This window comes from Sapajus apella, unplaced genomic scaffold (assembly GCF_009761245.1).
Source record: "Sapajus apella isolate SASKATOON/1434 unplaced genomic scaffold, GSC_monkey_1.0 scaffold49, whole genome shotgun sequence".
NCBI classification, from domain to species: Eukaryota; Metazoa; Chordata; class Mammalia; order Primates; family Cebidae; genus Sapajus; species Sapajus apella.
Genome location: NW_022436989.1, coordinates 5,365,815 through 5,382,213, shown reverse-complemented (window position 1 = coordinate 5,382,213; position 16,399 = coordinate 5,365,815). Strand labels below are relative to the sequence as shown.

The following is a 16,399-nucleotide window of genomic DNA, read 5'->3' as shown; positions in this document are numbered from 1 at the left end:
AAACCAGCCACACAAAAGGGATCGGCCCCGGGAGCTGCTCCAATCGGGGAGAAATCCCTTCCCCAGCGGCCGCGCAGCCATTCCCTCCAATGCTCCGCCCGCACCCCTAGCAAACTGCTACGGCGGAGGGGGAAGGGCTGCACAAAGCCAGGCGAAAGCTGAAATGATTCAACGCACTGAGGAGACGCCGAGGCGGCGGGCAAGGGGCTCGGGAAAGCCAGGGGCCCGCAGCACTGGAGCTCCCGGGGGCCCGCAGCACTGGAGCTCCCGGGGGCCCGCAGCACTGGAGCTCCCGGGGGCCCGCAGCACTGGAGCTCCCGGGGGCGGCGGGCGGGGGATGGGAGGGGTGGCCCCGTCAAGCCCCCGGTCCCGGGCGGGGAGAGGATCGGGGTGGCGGCGCCGCGCGGAGCATCCGGGAAGCGCCCCCTTCGCGGTCCAGCCCCGCACCCCCGCCCCGCGGCGGGCCGCGCCCGAGTCCTCGCCGCAAACCAGAGAAGCAGGATGTGGAAAAGCAGCCGCGGCGGCGGCGGCGCCCACACCGAGCAGCAGATCGCATCACTTACCCCTCACCGTGGAGAGAGGGACCGGACAGGGGAGGCGGGGCGCGTCGCGTTCCGTGAGTCTCTCGCACGCCGTCCTCCCCCGACCTCGTCGTCGTCGTCGCCGCTGTTGTCGTCGCTGTCGCTGCCGCTGCGGTCGAGCTCCGGGGCCCTCAGCTCCGCTGGGCAATAACGTTATTCCACACACGCCCCACACATAGCGGTAACGGCAAAGAGCGGCTACGTAGTGCGCAGGCGCCTCGGGAAATGGCGAGGAGCCGGACCCTATCCCCTCCTCCTGCCCAGTTCCAACGATCCCTTACTGCGCAGGCGCCAGAAACAGACAATGAAAAGGGGTTGTGCGAGGGTCTCACCCACTCGCTTTTCCAGCTTGCCCACTGCGCAGGCGTGCCCCGAAAGACCAGCTTGAACAATGAAGAGGACCTTGGCGTTAGGTGGGACCGCAACCAACCAGGACTACAGTTCCCAGCGGGCAGAGCGCCAACTCCAAGTGGAGGTCTGGTTGCTGGGCATGCTAGGAGTTGTAGTGTCGGCCGCCTTTACAATCTAGGCTGTTTGGAAGATTTAGAGTTTCTATTTCTTGAGGATTTATTCGACCATTTTGAAAAATATCGCAACTGAAGCAGGGTTCAGAGCTTACTATCTGCGTCCTTGAGTAGACTTAGGGATCAACTGCTGCATGTTAGCAAATTTCCAAGCGTCAAGGCCTTCAGAGAGCCCTTTCTGACATTTGGGTGGTGGTCCAGGCAGCTGAAGGATGGGATGGAGACGGGACTAAACCAGGCTGGGCTGGAGGAAAAGGGCGGGGCCTGGAAACCTGTCTCTTGGCAACAGGCTCTGGCCGCCAAACCGTCCAAGCTAGCGCCCGTGGCGCGGTGGTCTCTGGGAATTGTAGTGTAGCTGGAAGGCTCTCAGGATTGTCAAGCTTGCAGGCTCTGCACCCGAGGACTACAACTCCCGACGTCCACCGGGAGGGCCCGTGGGTGGGAATAGCCCCCAAGAGCTCCGTGCGGGATTCTAGGCTCCCCTGTGACAGCCGCGGCAGGAAGCTGGCGGGCGCTCCCCGGCCACCGGCCTGTTGTTCTCGGAAGCGAGAAAGCTGGACATTTCCCCCCGTAACTCCCAGCTCTAAGCCTAGAGTGTGAATGGCGAAGTCCCCGGAGAACTCTACCCTGGAGGAGATTCTGGGGCAGTATCAACGGAGTCTCCGGGGTGAGTTGCTCCAAACCTCTGTTCCTAGTCCCGAGATGCCCGGGGCCTAGTGGGCGGGAGCAGACCAGGTGCGTTTCCTAACACCTGTGTTCTGCCCCAGCTAGGCTACAGAGGAGCAAGATGGGTGTTGCTGTGATCTTTTGAGGAGGATGAAATAGTTTGAGTTTGTTTTTACAGTTAAGCAACGTTGTTTCCTTAGATTCCCGTAGTTACCTGAACCAACTCCTTGATCTTAACTTGGGCATGTTTCTCAACCAGCGACGGCAGAAACTCTTGGATGGCTCTATGCCACTTTTGCCCAGTTCCCATACTTTGCTGTTTAATCCAATAAAAGTCATATTCACAGTTTTTACACATTTGAAGTATGGCATAGTGGATTGAATGTGATTTGTAGGATCAGTGTGTGTGTGTGTGGGGGGGGACACATAATTATTTTAATCACTACAGCCCCCATTTAATTGGGCTAGGCTATTTGTATTCAATTAATCATTTGCAGCTGAACATGTCTAGTTTACACATGGAGAAATCGAAAGCTCAGAGAGGTTGAATTACAGGCTAGAGCCCACAGCTAGTTAGTTGCAGAGTCAGGTATTATCAGGCTTGTCTGCCTTCAAAGCTTATGTTTGTCTTTACTAATCAAGCCGTAATTACTATTATCAAAACCTTATTAATTCAGATTTTCTTACTACGTTACCCTATGAGCAAGTATCTGTACAGGTAATGTCTGTACTTTATTTATTTCCCTTTCAGCTCTGTTGGACTTAATAATGTCTGTACTTTTAGATGGCGCTGTTACCTTGGACAGCATATATAACATCTAGAAATTTCGATTCTGTTATAATGGAAGTTATGGAATTGTCCACAGCGTTACTGTGGGGAGCAAATGAAATAACGCCCATAAAGCAGTGATTTTAAGACTTCTTAAAATGTTTACCTATAGTAAGAAATAAATTTTATATGTGGCATATATGTACATATAAACTGTTTCACTGAAGAATTTTTATTCTAAGTGTAATAAACTCTGCTTTCCATTCTGTTGCATTTTCATAACCCTCTAGGTTATGGCTGTTTACGACATTTAGAACACTTAAGTTATGCAGCATATGGTGTACTGAGTAATATGCCTACTATGTGTCAGTGCCTACTATGTGTTAAGCATATCAGGTGCTCGACATGCAGTAAGGAACAAGACAAAGTTCCTATCGCCATGGAGCCTCTAAATTAGTTGGGGAGAAAGGCAATAAAAAAAATTATAGATTACTATGTTAGAAAATAAGGGTAGAGATCAGTGCTTAGTAGACAAGCACTCATTAAATGTTGTTATTTATGCTTGATACTTAGAGCAAAGTGAAGATTTTTAAATATTAGAAACTTTATATTCTCATCACTCAAGATTTTATAAGCGTTATTAAGTATTGTACGTCTGTCAATTGTGTTACAAACTGACATTCTCAGTATTCACACTGCAGGAGTAAAAAAATTGGTCTTAATGAACACCTTCCTCAACCTACTGATGTTTCAAGAGCTGTTAGATACGAAATAAGGACTTCTAACTTTTCATTTGGAAGCAAGAAAAATACTATGCACAATGATATGAGTAATTTTTGGCAATTTTTTGTTTTCATTGAAAGTTTTTCCTGATGCTTCTCTTCCTTTGACCTTATTTTAAGCCTTTATGTAATTGTTGGAGGCTATTTAACATTAGGCATTTTTACGCAATAAAGGGGTTCATTTTAAATTAATGTTATAGTAATATGTTTAATACTAGTGGTACTGCTTTCAATAATTACAGAATGAAGAGTTTTCATTCAAGGATAATACATTTTTTAGTTTGAAGTAAAATTTAAATTTAGTGTCATAACAGTATAAGGTAGTGGAGACATATCCCCAAGAGGAAATATAAGGGATAGAAAAAGTTAAATAACTTTTTAAAAAATGTAGTCATAATTTTAACAATGAATCAAGAAATGTAGCCTGAAATGTTTATGGGTTTTTCAGGACATATTATTTATTTAGTAGCACTTTTATTTTTGTATGTTACCTTATATGACAACTTCTGGAAGGAAACAAAACAGAATTAACCCTGAACTTAAATACAGTCAGAAGTTCTTCACAAATATAAGTTGACATTTTTGAGTAGCATAATTTCCTGTACTTATTTATTTAGAGATGGAGTCTTGCTCTGTCCTCAGGCCGGAGTGCAGTGGTGCCACCTTGGCTCACTGCAGCCTCTCCCTCCCGGGCTCAAGCGATTCTCCTGCCTCGGCTTCCCGAGTAGCTGGAACTATAGGCCACCATGCCCGGCTAATTTTTGTATTTTTAATAGAGACTGGGTTTCGCCATGTTGGCCAGGCTGGTCTCAAACTCCTGACCTCAAGTAATTTGCCCGCTTCAGCCTCCCAAAGTCTGGGATTGCAGGCATGAGCCACCGTGCCCTGCCAATAATGCCCTTTAAAGCTAAATATTGTTTCTTGGTAAGCAGTGGTGGAGTTATGTGGAAGTTCCTTATTTTGAGTGTGCCTAATAATTTAATAATTTTATTACTATGTAGTAAGACAAAATATAGTTTAAAGTTCTATGTCTTATTTTGTTTTGGTTTTGTCTATCCACCATTACTTCCTCAAAATGTCTTGCCTAGTGTATGATTAATGGAAGCCTAATAAACATTATTGGTTTTTCCTCACCAGTTATTCCTCTGGCTTGTAAGTAACGTAGTCACTACTAATAACCCCTCATTTATATTTAGCTAGGAAATAGCCATATAAAAATGCAAAATGCTTTTCCTGTTTCCTTGATAGTATTTCCATTTTAAAAAGATCTTTTTCTCATTTCTTTAATTTTGGTACTATTATGATATTATTATGGTATATCAAGATTTTGAAGTTCTAATGGGAAAACCAAATCAGCATTTACTTTCTTGCCTTTTTTTCCTGTCTTTTTTTTGTTTTTGGAGATGGAGTCTTGCTCTGTTGCCAGGCTGGAGTACATTGGTGGGATCTCAGCTCACTGCAATCTCCTGCCTCCTGGGTTCCAGTGATTCCTCTGCCTCAGCCTCTCAAGTAGCTGGGACTGCAGGCATGTGCCACCACTCCTGGCTAGTTTTTTGTATTTTAGTAGAGACGGGGCTTCACCATGTTGGCCAGGATGGTCTTGCTCTCCTGACCTCGTGATCCACCCAGCTTGGCCTCCCAAAATGCTGAGATTACAGGTGTGAGCCACTGCGCCCTGCCACTTTCTTGCTTTTAAAATGAGATCCCTGACTCTCCTTGACCCTGATGATCTTGGAGCAGCTCCACATTCATCTTTCATCTATCCCCTTACACTTTTCAGTGTACTTGCTGTTTGACTTCTCAAAAGATATCTCTTGCTTTGGGTCACTTATGCCCCTTTACAAGAAATTGGAGATGTTTAACGATTCTTCTTCAAACGAGAGTTCTGACAGAAAAACCAGAAGGCTTTGTTGCCCCCCTCAGATCTGTTATATTATTCCTGCATAGTAAATGGTCTGAAAGTTTCCAGTGTGGTTACAAGTATACATATCCTGGATATCCTGGGAGCCACAGAATTTAATCTAGAATTGGAAGTGATTTGGGAGGTCTCTTGGCAGTATGGTTAGGCGTTCATTTACTCTATGGCCAAGAAAGAGTGAGAAAAGCCACAATCACAGGCAATCCAGGCTCTGTTTTAAGTACTGCACGCTTGAGTGTAAGGGGATATCAGAAAGGAGAGAAATTGCTAGAAATGTAGTATGCTAGTCTTAATAACGGAATCATGTCTCATCTCTTGCTTCAGGGTTGGGAATAGATACAATTTTATCAACAACAGCTGTATACATGACTTACCTGTTCACCTGATTCCCAGCCACCTTTGGTTGGGTGGGTATAAGGGAAAACGAAACAAACTTCTTGTATGACAGGAACTCATAATTTCTTTTTTACATACATTTTGCATTCTGTTTTTACCCTTTTCTTTCAACATTTTGGTGTTCAGTCTTCAGATGAATTTATGGGAAGAGTGTGGTGGAGTCAGAGGAGAGAATGTGGAACTAGGAGCCGTGTCACTGACCTAACTTTTGCTTTACTGATAATCATCTGTGTAACTTTAGGCAAGTTAAGGAAACTGTTCTTGGATTCCTATTTCCTTATCTATAAAACGAAAAGTTTGGACTGGATGTGAGAATTCCTGCCTTTAGTGCCAAGCAAATGATCAAAAGGTGTGATGGAATCAGTGCAAGACACTAGGGAAATGATGAGGCTTATGGCCAAATTAGGCAGTTTCTGCATTTTTTTTTCTTTTTTTTTGAGGTGGAGTCTTGCTCTCTCACCAGGCTGGAGTGCAATGGCGCAATCTCAGCTCACTGCAACCTCCACCTCCCAGGTTCAAGCAAATCTCTTGTCTCAGCCTCCCGAGTAGCTGGGATTGCAGGTGTGTGCCACCACGCCCAGTTAATTTTTGTGTTTTTAGTAGAGACAGGGTTTCACCATGTTGGCCAAGCTGGTCTTGATCTCTTGATCTCATGATCCGCCTGCCTCAGCCTCCCAAAGTCCTGGAATTACAGGCATGAGCCACCGCACCTGACCAGTTTCTGCTTTTTCTGAAAACATTTTCTTTCTTGCTCCCTCCCTCTTTGCTTCCTTTATTTCTCTATTTCTCTCTTTTCCCCTCTTTTCTCCCTCTTTTCTTCCAAGAAGAAGCCAAGCAAAACACACCCAGAGCCTGATTCCCCTTTGGACACCACTCTCTGACCCTTGGGTCATTGATGTTCCTTCCGTCAACACTTGGTTGGACCAGATGAATGATAAGGGCTATGTTTTTGTCTTATGGAAATGAGGGTAAGGAGTTGAACCAGGTACATAGAAAACGAGAGGAACGAATATAGAAAAAATATATATAATCTCAGGGATGGGCTTTGTCTTTATGAATTGATCTAGTTCAAGGAAACCAGAGATAAGGTTGACTTTCTATGTTTTACTTGTATACGGGTAGCACATCTATCCAAATCCTGCAAAGTGGAAGGACTCACAATTGTAGAAGGACTTTGTTAATCTTACTAGCCAATAATTTGGTCAGTGTATTGGCCAGCGGTGATATCATCTGGATCTTTGGCTGACTTAAGAAAATATGTGTGTAACTCAAATAAATGTTCCTGTTTTCTCATAAAACTTGTGTTTCTTTTTTCTTCCTTTTTGCTTTTCTCATGTTTTCTGGATTTTTAAATATTCTTTGCTATATACACTATATGAATATACACACATAAACATAAGGGTGTTTTTGCTGATAATATTCAAATATACATATTCATTTTTTTGTTTTATATACTCATGTGGCTTTTCTTTTTTCTTTTGAGAGAGGTTCTTACTCTGTCAGCCAGGCTGCAGTGCAGTGGCACGATCTTGGCTCACTGCAACCTCTGCCTCCGGAGTTCAAGTGATTCTCCTGCCTCAGCCTCCTAAGTAGCTCTAATACAGGCGCCACCACCATATCTGGCTGATTTTTTAATCTTTAGTAGAGACACGTTTTCATCATGTTGCCCAGGCTAGTCTCCAACTCCTGGCCTCAAGCGATCTGCCTTGGCTTCTCAAACTGCTGGGATTACAGGTGTGCGCCACCGCACCTGGCTTTTCTTAGTACTTTTAACTTTTATGATCTTTTACTAGAATTTAAAAGTACAGTCTCAAATTTTCTTTCCTACTACTGATGAGATAAAATAAGCAAAATACAGGATTTAGCAACCAGAAAATGAGTGTTTTATGAGGAGTCATCCCTGGAATAACCTAAATCCAAGCTGTGGTTCAGTGTTATGAGATTGTAAGAGTACTTTTGTGTGTTCTTTGTCAGAAATAGGTATTGAGATACTGAGAATAATAATATTCTATCTTGGGAAGTTTAAAGACTTATGCTCTGATCACATCACCAGTTTGTGCTAAGGTTTTCACTGTTTTACTTGATGATAACTCTTCTCAGAGTCCAAAAGTATAGAAGGTATCGAGAAATGCATACGTGCACTTGCTAAAGCAACCCAGATGATAGTCAAACTTCATCAGAGCCCACTGGATATTTAAAGGAATGGCCTTAGGGCAAGTCTTGCTTTTAGGCCCTGAAACAAAATTAAGCTAAATATGAATTCTGAGCTCATGCTTTTGATGGACATAACACCTATTCCTGACACGTGGATCAGATGTGTCCCATCATGGCACTGTCTGTCTCAGGTTGTGTCCTCCCCACCACCACTCTTGTGGCACAATAGCTCACGGTCACATGGTCACACTCATTTTCCATCAAGAGGCGGCAGCACTTACAATGTAGTAATGTGGTCAGTGTGATAGCAAGTCTCTCCTCAAGACTGTAAACTGTCTTGTTTTATTGATCTCATTTTATTTTATTTTTTATTGTCACAGTTAGGGGTAGAGATGGGTGCTGCTGGCATCTCCTTGGCAGAAACCAGGAATGCTGCTACACTTGCATGACACAGCCCCTTCCAAAACAGAATGATCAGGTCCAAAATGTCAGTAGTCCTGAGGCTGAGAAATCACGATCTAGAAGTACAGGCTTTGCTTGTAGCCCTTGCTCTGCAAAAATTCTTTCACTCTATGACTTAATGCTCTACTATAAGAATGGGCTGCCTTCGGCCAGCCTCATTGAAACCTTTCAACTTTGCAAAGGTTTGAGACTATTATCTGTGACTTCCCTATATTTCCCTAATATTTTGCCAGCCACCCTGAGTGAATCCCAGCAGGCTTTGCTCATAGCCCTTGCTCTGCAACAATCATACTTTGCGGTAATTACAAGTAAGGATATACAGACTGTATTTGCTGGTGATTTTACCTATGTCCTTCTGCCAGCCTGACTAGGATTACTTCTTTTATCAGTGGAAAGTGACAGGTGAATCGGTCCTCTCAGTTGGTGCCAAAGAAATACCAGGTGTATCCCTCAGATTGCATATAGCCAATCTCCTGGATTTGCCAACACTCACATATCTTTAATGATCTTCCAGACATTGGTTTCTTAAGATGTTTGCATTCTTTGTCAGATTATCTTTTATTCCTGGTGCCAACCACTTCAACATGTTTTCAGTTACTAGAGTCTTAGGATAGTATTTTCTTTGAGACTTAAAAAAATATTTTACATAGTACTTAAAATCTCTCACAATTGTAATTGCCTTTCACAAAGCTGGCTTTGTCTGATTTTTGGATTCTGCTGTTTATATCTTGGTTGTGCTACCTGTTGGTCCCCTAGTAAACAGTGACAGCAATCTTCTGAGCTGGGCTGAGGCCTAGTCAAGTGTGGACAGACAGATGTATCTCTTATCTCACTGTGGTTTCATTTTTCTGCGTGTCTACCCTAATCTAAGCTTGTGCTGGGAGCTGCAGTGCATCTCGTGTCTCAGCCTAGGGAGGAATGGTTCATTGCCTATTTTCTCCGAGACAGCTGGGCGCTTTGCAGGGAGTGGTCCCCCCTCCCTGTTACCAGGGCAGTTCTCTTTCACATCTCCCAGGACAGACGGAGAATGAAGAAATTAATAATTCACAGTGTGTATATAAGTGGTGATTCTTCCTAGACTGAGATGTACTTGGGTTTGTTCAAAAACATCTTGATAAAGAGAGACCCACTGGTGAACTAAGAGTTAGAACTTAGAAAGTAGGGAAGGGAAACTGTACTCAGAAAATGGACAAGATAGACTGAAATTTGTCAGCAGGCATTAGCTCAGGTACCTTTTAAGTGCTCATTGTACTGATTGATGTTTGGACAGTGCATTAGCAGAAATATTTACTTGTACTTATGTTCACGTGATCTGCAGGACTCAGGGGTCCTGTTTGTGTTTGTAGTCATAGTTAAGTTTATAGTCAGTTCCTGGTTGCTGGTGGGGAAAAGAAATCAGAATGCATTGTGAAATACCCTTACTGTCCTCTCAGGGGAGAAGAGGAAATTAATGTGTTCTTGCTCTCTTGGTTAGAAACAGATAAAGCTGTGTCCCATTAGCAATTGGATAGGAAACGATAACTGGAACCTTCTGTTTAATCTGGTTTCCTGAAATGTAAGGAGCAGATAACTGCATCTGGGGAGTAGTAGTCTTTTTTTTTTTTTTTTTTGACACGGAGTTTCACTCCTGTTACCCAGGCTGGAGTGCAATGGCACGATCTTGGCTCACCGCAACCTCCGCCTCCTGGGTTCAGGCAATTCTCCTGCCTCAACCTCCTGAGCAGCTGGGATTACAGGCACGCGCCACCATGCCCAGCTAATTTTTGTATTTTTAGTAGAGACGGGGTTTCATCATGTTGACCAGGATGGTCTCAATCTCTTGACCTCGTGATCCACCCACCTCGGCCTCCCAAAGTGCTGGGATTACAGGCATGAGCCACCGCGCCCGGCGAGTAGTAGTCTTAATAGGAATTATGGGGGCTTCAGCTGCAATGGCTCCAGCTGAAAAGCCACGGGGTTTCATCTGTCCTGAATCATCTGAGTCTTATTTTTCTTTAAGATTAACTGTGTTTGTCTTTTACAGTATATAATTATGTTGCTTTGTATATGTTTGAAAAGCACCTAGCATGTTTTGAAACGTAGCGTTGAAATGACTTTAAAATTTCAACTCTATAGTTTTAGTTTTAGGCACAGTTCCTGCAAGTTCCTTCATTTCCTCTCTGACCCTAGTAACTTTGATGTTAGTAGTTACAAACAAATACACAAACCCTAAAGCCTTGTGTATCACTTTTCTCTGGGATAGTTGTTGAAATTCAGTAGCTCATTATTTCACATAATATTATGGTCATAGTGCAATTTAACATGTGGTCTTCAAATGTTATAAATTCTAAAAGATTAAACAAGAACATTAGAAAAGGAATGAAAAGTGCTGTTAAAGTCCTGCCCTTATTGTAATCTGATGAAAGAACGCTGCCTGTAGAGACTTTTAACTACAGTTAGTGCTTGACTTACGACCATGATTGGTTCCGTCAGACCGGTCGTAACACGATTTGGTCATAAGTTGAGTAGGCTATATGTACAGTACTGTGAAATGATGTTATAAAAATCTTTAAGTCATATTTTATCATAATTTTCTTTCATTATTGTTATATATCATAATTTTCTTTGTTCATTTTATGCCATTTGTATCATCTCTACACCATTTTATTTCTTATTTTTACATTCGTCAGGTTTAAGTAAAACACTGCATTACCAGTACAACTGGTTTAATAATTGCAAAACATACAAAATTACAAAATACAGGTGCATACAAAAATACAAAATACAGGTGTAAAAAATACCATAGGAAACATTTTCCCAATTGCAAAACATATCAAAATATATAAACATGTACGAAACATTTTGTTGGCCGCTGGTGCTTGGCTGCGGATCGTTGATGTCGCCATCTGAGGCAGCATTTGGGGTTACCGGAGTTGGTTTTTTCATAAACATGGTAAGCTTTGTCTGAATTGTATGTTTCTTTTTTTCTTCATAAATTTCATGATATGGACAAAACACATAGTACGCCATCCGTTCAATCCTTGCAAATCGTTCGATGTTTGGGTCCATTGCTTGGAAATGTATAAGAAGTTTATTCAGTAAAGATAAACCGTGTGATAATCCCTTAGTAGTGAACTTTCTTTCTGGCTCCTCCTCTTCTTTCTCTGCTTCTCTTCTTTCTTCTTCCACCACTCTTTCTTCTTCCGGTTCGATTAGCTCTTCATTTGTAAGTTCTCCGGATTCTTTGTCTAGCAACTCTTCGACATCTTCCATTTCACACTCCAAAGAAAGGTCTTTAGCGAGTTTTACTATTTTTTCCCGAATAGTTTCAAGTTCATGTTCACTGTCAAATCTGTCAAAATCATTAACATAGTGCTTAACACATTTTTTCCAGATGCCATTCACGCACTTTGTCATCACAGCCTCCCAGGTGGTAGCGATATTCTTGATACACATCAAAATGTTGTAGTGTTTCCAAAAATCTCGCAATGTTAGTTCTGAGTCAGCATCTATAGAGGATATTGCTTGAGCGAAGGTGGTTCGGAGATAGTTGGCCTTTAATGTAGCAATTGAACCTTGGTCCATAGGCTGGATGAGTGGAGTCGTGTTTGGCGGAAGAAAAACAAATTTTACATCTGGATGGAGATCACCTAGATGTGGTGGGTGTCCAGACGCATTATCGAGTAGCAATAAAATCTTGAAAGGAATATCTTTCTCCAAACAATATTCTCAAACTTGAGGAATAAAGCAGTTCATAAACCAGTCTTCAAACAATCCTTGTGTCATCCATGCTTTACGTTGAGAACGAAAGTAGACGGGCAGTGTGTGCTTGTTAACATTCTTGAACGCATGCGGGTTGTCTGAGTGATAGATTAAGAACGGCTTCAGCTTAAACCCTGCGATGTTCCCGCCAAGCAGCAGAGTTAGCCTTTCCTTAAATGCTTTAAATCCCGGCATGCTTTTGGCCTCTTTGTGAATATAGGTGTGTGCTGGCATCGTTTCCAAAATAATCCAGTTTCATCAACACTGAAAGTCTGTTCTGCTAGATATCCCTCACCTGTAATTAATTCATCCAGACTATCAACAAACTTACGTGCTCCTTCCTCATCCGCACTCACTGCTTCTCCAGTCGCTCGAACACTGTGCATTTGGAATCTTTTCTTGAATCTCTGGAACCAGCCAGTGCTTGCTACAAATTCTTGACTGTAATCTTCTCCAGCACGCTCCTTCAGAGTCTGAAATAGACTTCTCGCCTTCATCTGCACAGTAAAAAGACTTAATGGTGTCCGTTTTTGAATTTGATCTTCCATCCAAATATATAGCAATTTCTCCATTTCGTGGATGGGCCCGCTTTGTTGCTTTGTTACAACTGTTGATCGCATGGGTGCAGAACCTTTCACAGCTTCACGAATTCTTTCTTTATCTTTCAAAATTGTTGCCACAGTCGAGTGTGATAACTTCGTATCACGTGCGATCACATTCACTTTCTTTCCTCCTTCTTACTGCTTAATTACCTTCATTTTCGTGCTGAGATCGATGGCCTTTCTTTCCTTCTTGGCAGGCTGAGGCGTAGACAAAGACAATTTCCTCTTGGTAGACATCTTGGGAAGAGTTTGATGAAAAATATCCAAGACACAAAACACAAATTGCTGTACCGAGTCTGGGATAACAGTTGAAATGGTGCACGCGGAGATGGTAGTGCTGCCGGAAGCTGGTCCGCACTGTCGTACGCCCAGCTGGGCAACATTTGCGCTGCCAGACGCGGAGCAGTCGTGGCTAGTGATTGTGGTCGTAAAGTCGAGTGGTCATAAGTTGCATAGGTCGTAAGTCGATCAATACCTGTATGCAGATTTTTTTTTTTAGATTTTTTTTTCTTTTTCCTTAAAATAGCAACAAATAATGGGAGAGGGTGCTAAATAAATATACGTTAGTAGTGATTGGTTAAATATATTCTGACTCATCCAAACAGCTACTTTCTAAGCTGCTTGTAACATTACTACCATGCACAAATGGCAGCATGGTTCTACTTCCTTAACGAAGGCCGGGTGTGGTGGCTCACACCTGTAATCCCAGCACTTTTCAAAATCCCCGTTTCAGGTGTACAATGAAGATCACTGGTGACATGACAATGTCATTTCCAAGTGGAATTATTAGTCTTCACCAGAAATCCAACTCCAGCTGTGTTGTGCTTCAGGGTGAAGCTTATTAGCTTTTACTCAGACTAGATATAAATAAATAATTATCCCTTGTCTTAGAGGTGAAGTCATTTGAAAGCTCCATATAATTCATTTTTTTAAAGATGCAACAAAAATTTTTTATTGTAAATTGACAATTTATAATTGTATAAATGTATGGGTTACAAAGTAATGTCATAAGTTGTGGATACAATTTGAAATAATTAAATCAAGCTAGTTAACATGTCTGGTACTTCCAATACATTTCTGTGATGAGAACATCAATTTTGAAATGTATAATAACTCTATTATTAAGTATATGTACCACACTGTACAACTGAACTCAAAAAAAGTATAAAACATTCTTCCTGTCTGAGATTTTGTACCCTTTGACCATCATTAATTTTTTTTTTTTTTTTTTTTTTTTTGAGACAGTCTTACTCTGTCACCCAGGCTGGAATGCAATGGCACAATCTCAGTTCAAGCAACCTCTGCCCTCCCAGGTTTAAGCGACTCTCCTGCCTCAGCCTCCCCTGCATCCGGGACCACAGGCACGTGACACCACACTGGCCAACCTTTTTTGTGTTTTTAGTAGAGATGGGGTTTTGCCATGTTGTCCAGGCTGGTCTCAAACTCCTGGCCTCAGGTGATCCATCCACCTCAGCTTCCCAAAGTTCCGAGAACACAGGTGTGAGCCACCTGGCCTAAAATTTTTATGAGACAAAATATCAATTTCAAAATAGCATCAAAAAGTGAGCAGGCCAGGCACGGTGGCTAATGCCTGCAATCCCAGCACTTTAGGATGCCAAGGCATATTTTTCTGTACTAAAAACACAAAAATAAAAATTAGCTGGACGCAGTAGCATGTGTCTGCAATTCCAGCCACTTGGGAGGCTGAGGCAGGAGAACCACCTGAACTTGGGAGGCAGAGGCCACAATGAGCTGAGCCCACAACACTGCACTCCAGCCTGGGCAACAAGAGAACAAGAGCGAAACTTCGTCTTGGGGAAAAAAAAAAAAAAAGCATATTTAAGCATCCTCAGCTTGTAATAGAGCAAATGGGTCAACAGAATAACAATTCATGCTGTTGCCTGTGTAATGAACTGTCAGCAAGAGAAAGCTGGTCGAAGAAAGGCAGAGGAACTGTGTCTTGTAAGAATTAGAATTGAGGGGCTCTGGCCAGGAGTGGTGACTCACGCCTATCATCCCAGCACTTTGGGAGGCCAAGGCTGGCGGATCACAAGGTCAGGAGATTAAGACCAGCCTGGCTGACACAGTGAAACCGTGTCTCTACCTAAAAATACAAAAGATTAGCCAGATGTGGTGGCACATGCCTGTAGTCCCAGCTACTTGGGAGGCTGAGGCAGGAGAATCGCTTGAACCCAGGAGGTGGAGGTTGCAGTGAGCCCAGATTACGCCACTGCACTCCAACCTGAGCTACAGAGTGAGACTCTGTCTCGTAAATAAATAAATAAATAAACAAATAAAAGAATCGAGGGGCTCTGTAATCATCTGGCAAAGTATTGTATCTATAGTTTGAAATGTACTGTACTTGATAGGAACTCCAGGAATCTTATGGATTCTTTTTTTAAGGTCCCAGTCAACTGTGACCACAATGTAACACTTATGCTGAGTTACCCTCTGCATTAAGCAGTCATCTGCATAGGTTCCTTTCAAATCTTGGATCCTTGGCCATCCTTAGAGCCACTCAGTACTTCTGCCCCGATTTCTCAATTTCAGCCATTACACAATCAGTTATACAAGGGATACACTTGGCATACAGATAGTCCATCATTGACTGTATTAGTCCAGTTTGGCTTTTATGGAAAAGTTGATAAAGCTGGTATCAACTAGGACATGGTAAAGTGGGCCCAGCTGTATATTATATTGGAAAAATAAGCAAGAAGTGTGTTGGGGAACTTCAGTTTCCTTTAATGTGCTGGGATCCTTTTCTTTATTTTTAGGTTTTAATCTATGCTTTTCTTCAAGCCTCTGATCTCTGAGACTAAGCATTCGCTTCCTGGGCGCATACTTCCTCATTTTCTTTTGCTTCCCCATGTTCGTGCCACACTCCTGTTTTTTCCCTAATCACCAGTGGTGCCACACTTTTACGTGGGACACATTTTTTTGTTAGTCAAACTGTCTCTTTCCTTTCTAATGGTTCAATAAAGGTAAATGCTTTATTCGTGGATTTTAGGGCATAAATCTAAAGCTCCGTGAACTGAGTTGCTTATCATGTAACACTTTGATTTTCCTTTTCTATTACCAAATCTCTTTTCTACTCTAATACTAAGTTATTGTAAAACTATCACAGTTTCATGTACTTCCAGAAACAGGAATGCGTCTTATCTGAACTTTCTAAAACTCATGATGAGTCAGAGAAGGCCAGTCTTCATTAGTAATCAGCACCAAATTCATTTCAAAGAAAGATCTGTGTGGACATAGGATTGGTATGGAGAAAAATATAGTGATGAATTAACTGTGTCTCTTGTGTAGTTGAGTAATGGAATTTCACTGTTGAACCCTGACCTGAAATATGTGTTTTCTTTAATCAAAGTAGAAAATCAGTTGCTGTAAGTAAAGAAACCGTATTGTGTAACATAGAGTTTTTTTTTTAATTAAGTACTAACATTATTTTTGTTTCTGTTCCAAACTTTGAAATCAATGCATCTGGAGAAAATGGAAACTGTTTTCAAGGTCCTTTAGAATATATGTTTATAATTTTTTTTTTTAAGACAGAGTCTTGCTCTGTTGCCCAGGCTAGAGTACAATGGCACGATCTTGGCCCACTGCAACCTCCACCTCCTGGGTTCAAGTGATTCTCCTGCCTCGGTCTCCCAAGTAGCAGGGATTACAGGCACCTGCCACCATGCCCGACTAATTTTTGTATTTTTAGTAGAGAGGGGGTTTCACCATGTTGGCCAGGCTGGTCTCAAACTCCTGACCTTGTGATCCGCCTGCTTTGGCCTCCCCAAGTGTTGAGATTACAGACGT

At 42.5% G+C, this 16,399-nt stretch overlaps 3 protein-coding genes and 1 pseudogene across 19 annotated transcripts in view; 2 read left to right on the top strand and 2 right to left on the bottom strand.

Annotated features, from left to right (window-relative positions):
* Positions 1 to 936, bottom strand: part of CEP170 (centrosomal protein 170) — a 127,227-nt gene extending 126,291 nt beyond the window's left edge. For 5 of the 9 annotated variants that reach the window (XM_032242388.1, XM_032242390.1, XM_032242391.1 and 2 more), the window contains exon 1: positions 564 to 693. The gene's annotated coding sequence lies outside the window, so the exon portion shown is untranslated. Of the gene's footprint in view, positions 1 to 563 lie in introns of all 9 variants that reach the window. The other 4 variants (XM_032242395.1, XM_032242396.1, XM_032242394.1 and 1 more) reach the window with 3 other exon arrangements.
* LOC116526131 lies at positions 660 to 2,134 on the top strand. Its single transcript, XM_032242418.1, has one exon. It carries the CDS (start codon positions 807 to 809, stop codon positions 1,179 to 1,181), a length of 375 nt encoding a protein of 124 aa, XP_032098309.1. The 5' UTR covers positions 660 to 806; the 3' UTR covers positions 1,182 to 2,134.
* Positions 1,540 to 16,399, top strand: part of SDCCAG8 (SHH signaling and ciliogenesis regulator SDCCAG8) — a 249,716-nt gene continuing 234,856 nt past the window's right edge. For 7 of the 9 annotated variants that reach the window (XM_032242401.1, XM_032242400.1, XM_032242403.1 and 4 more), the window contains exon 1: positions 1,574 to 1,772. In XM_032242401.1, coding sequence (XP_032098292.1) covers positions 1,706 to 1,772 — 67 coding nt within the window. In that variant the 5' untranslated portion in view covers positions 1,574 to 1,705. Of the gene's footprint in view, positions 1,773 to 16,399 lie in introns of all 9 variants that reach the window. The other 2 variants (XM_032242406.1, XM_032242405.1) reach the window with 2 other exon arrangements.
* On the bottom strand, positions 1,968 to 15,463 carry LOC116525893 (annotated as a pseudogene).

What these genes read in the sequence shown, in the direction of transcription:
- LOC116526131 (XM_032242418.1), top strand. Translation starts at nt 807, where the DNA reads ATGGCGAGGAGCCGGACCCTATCCCCTCCTCCTGCCCAGTTCCAACGA.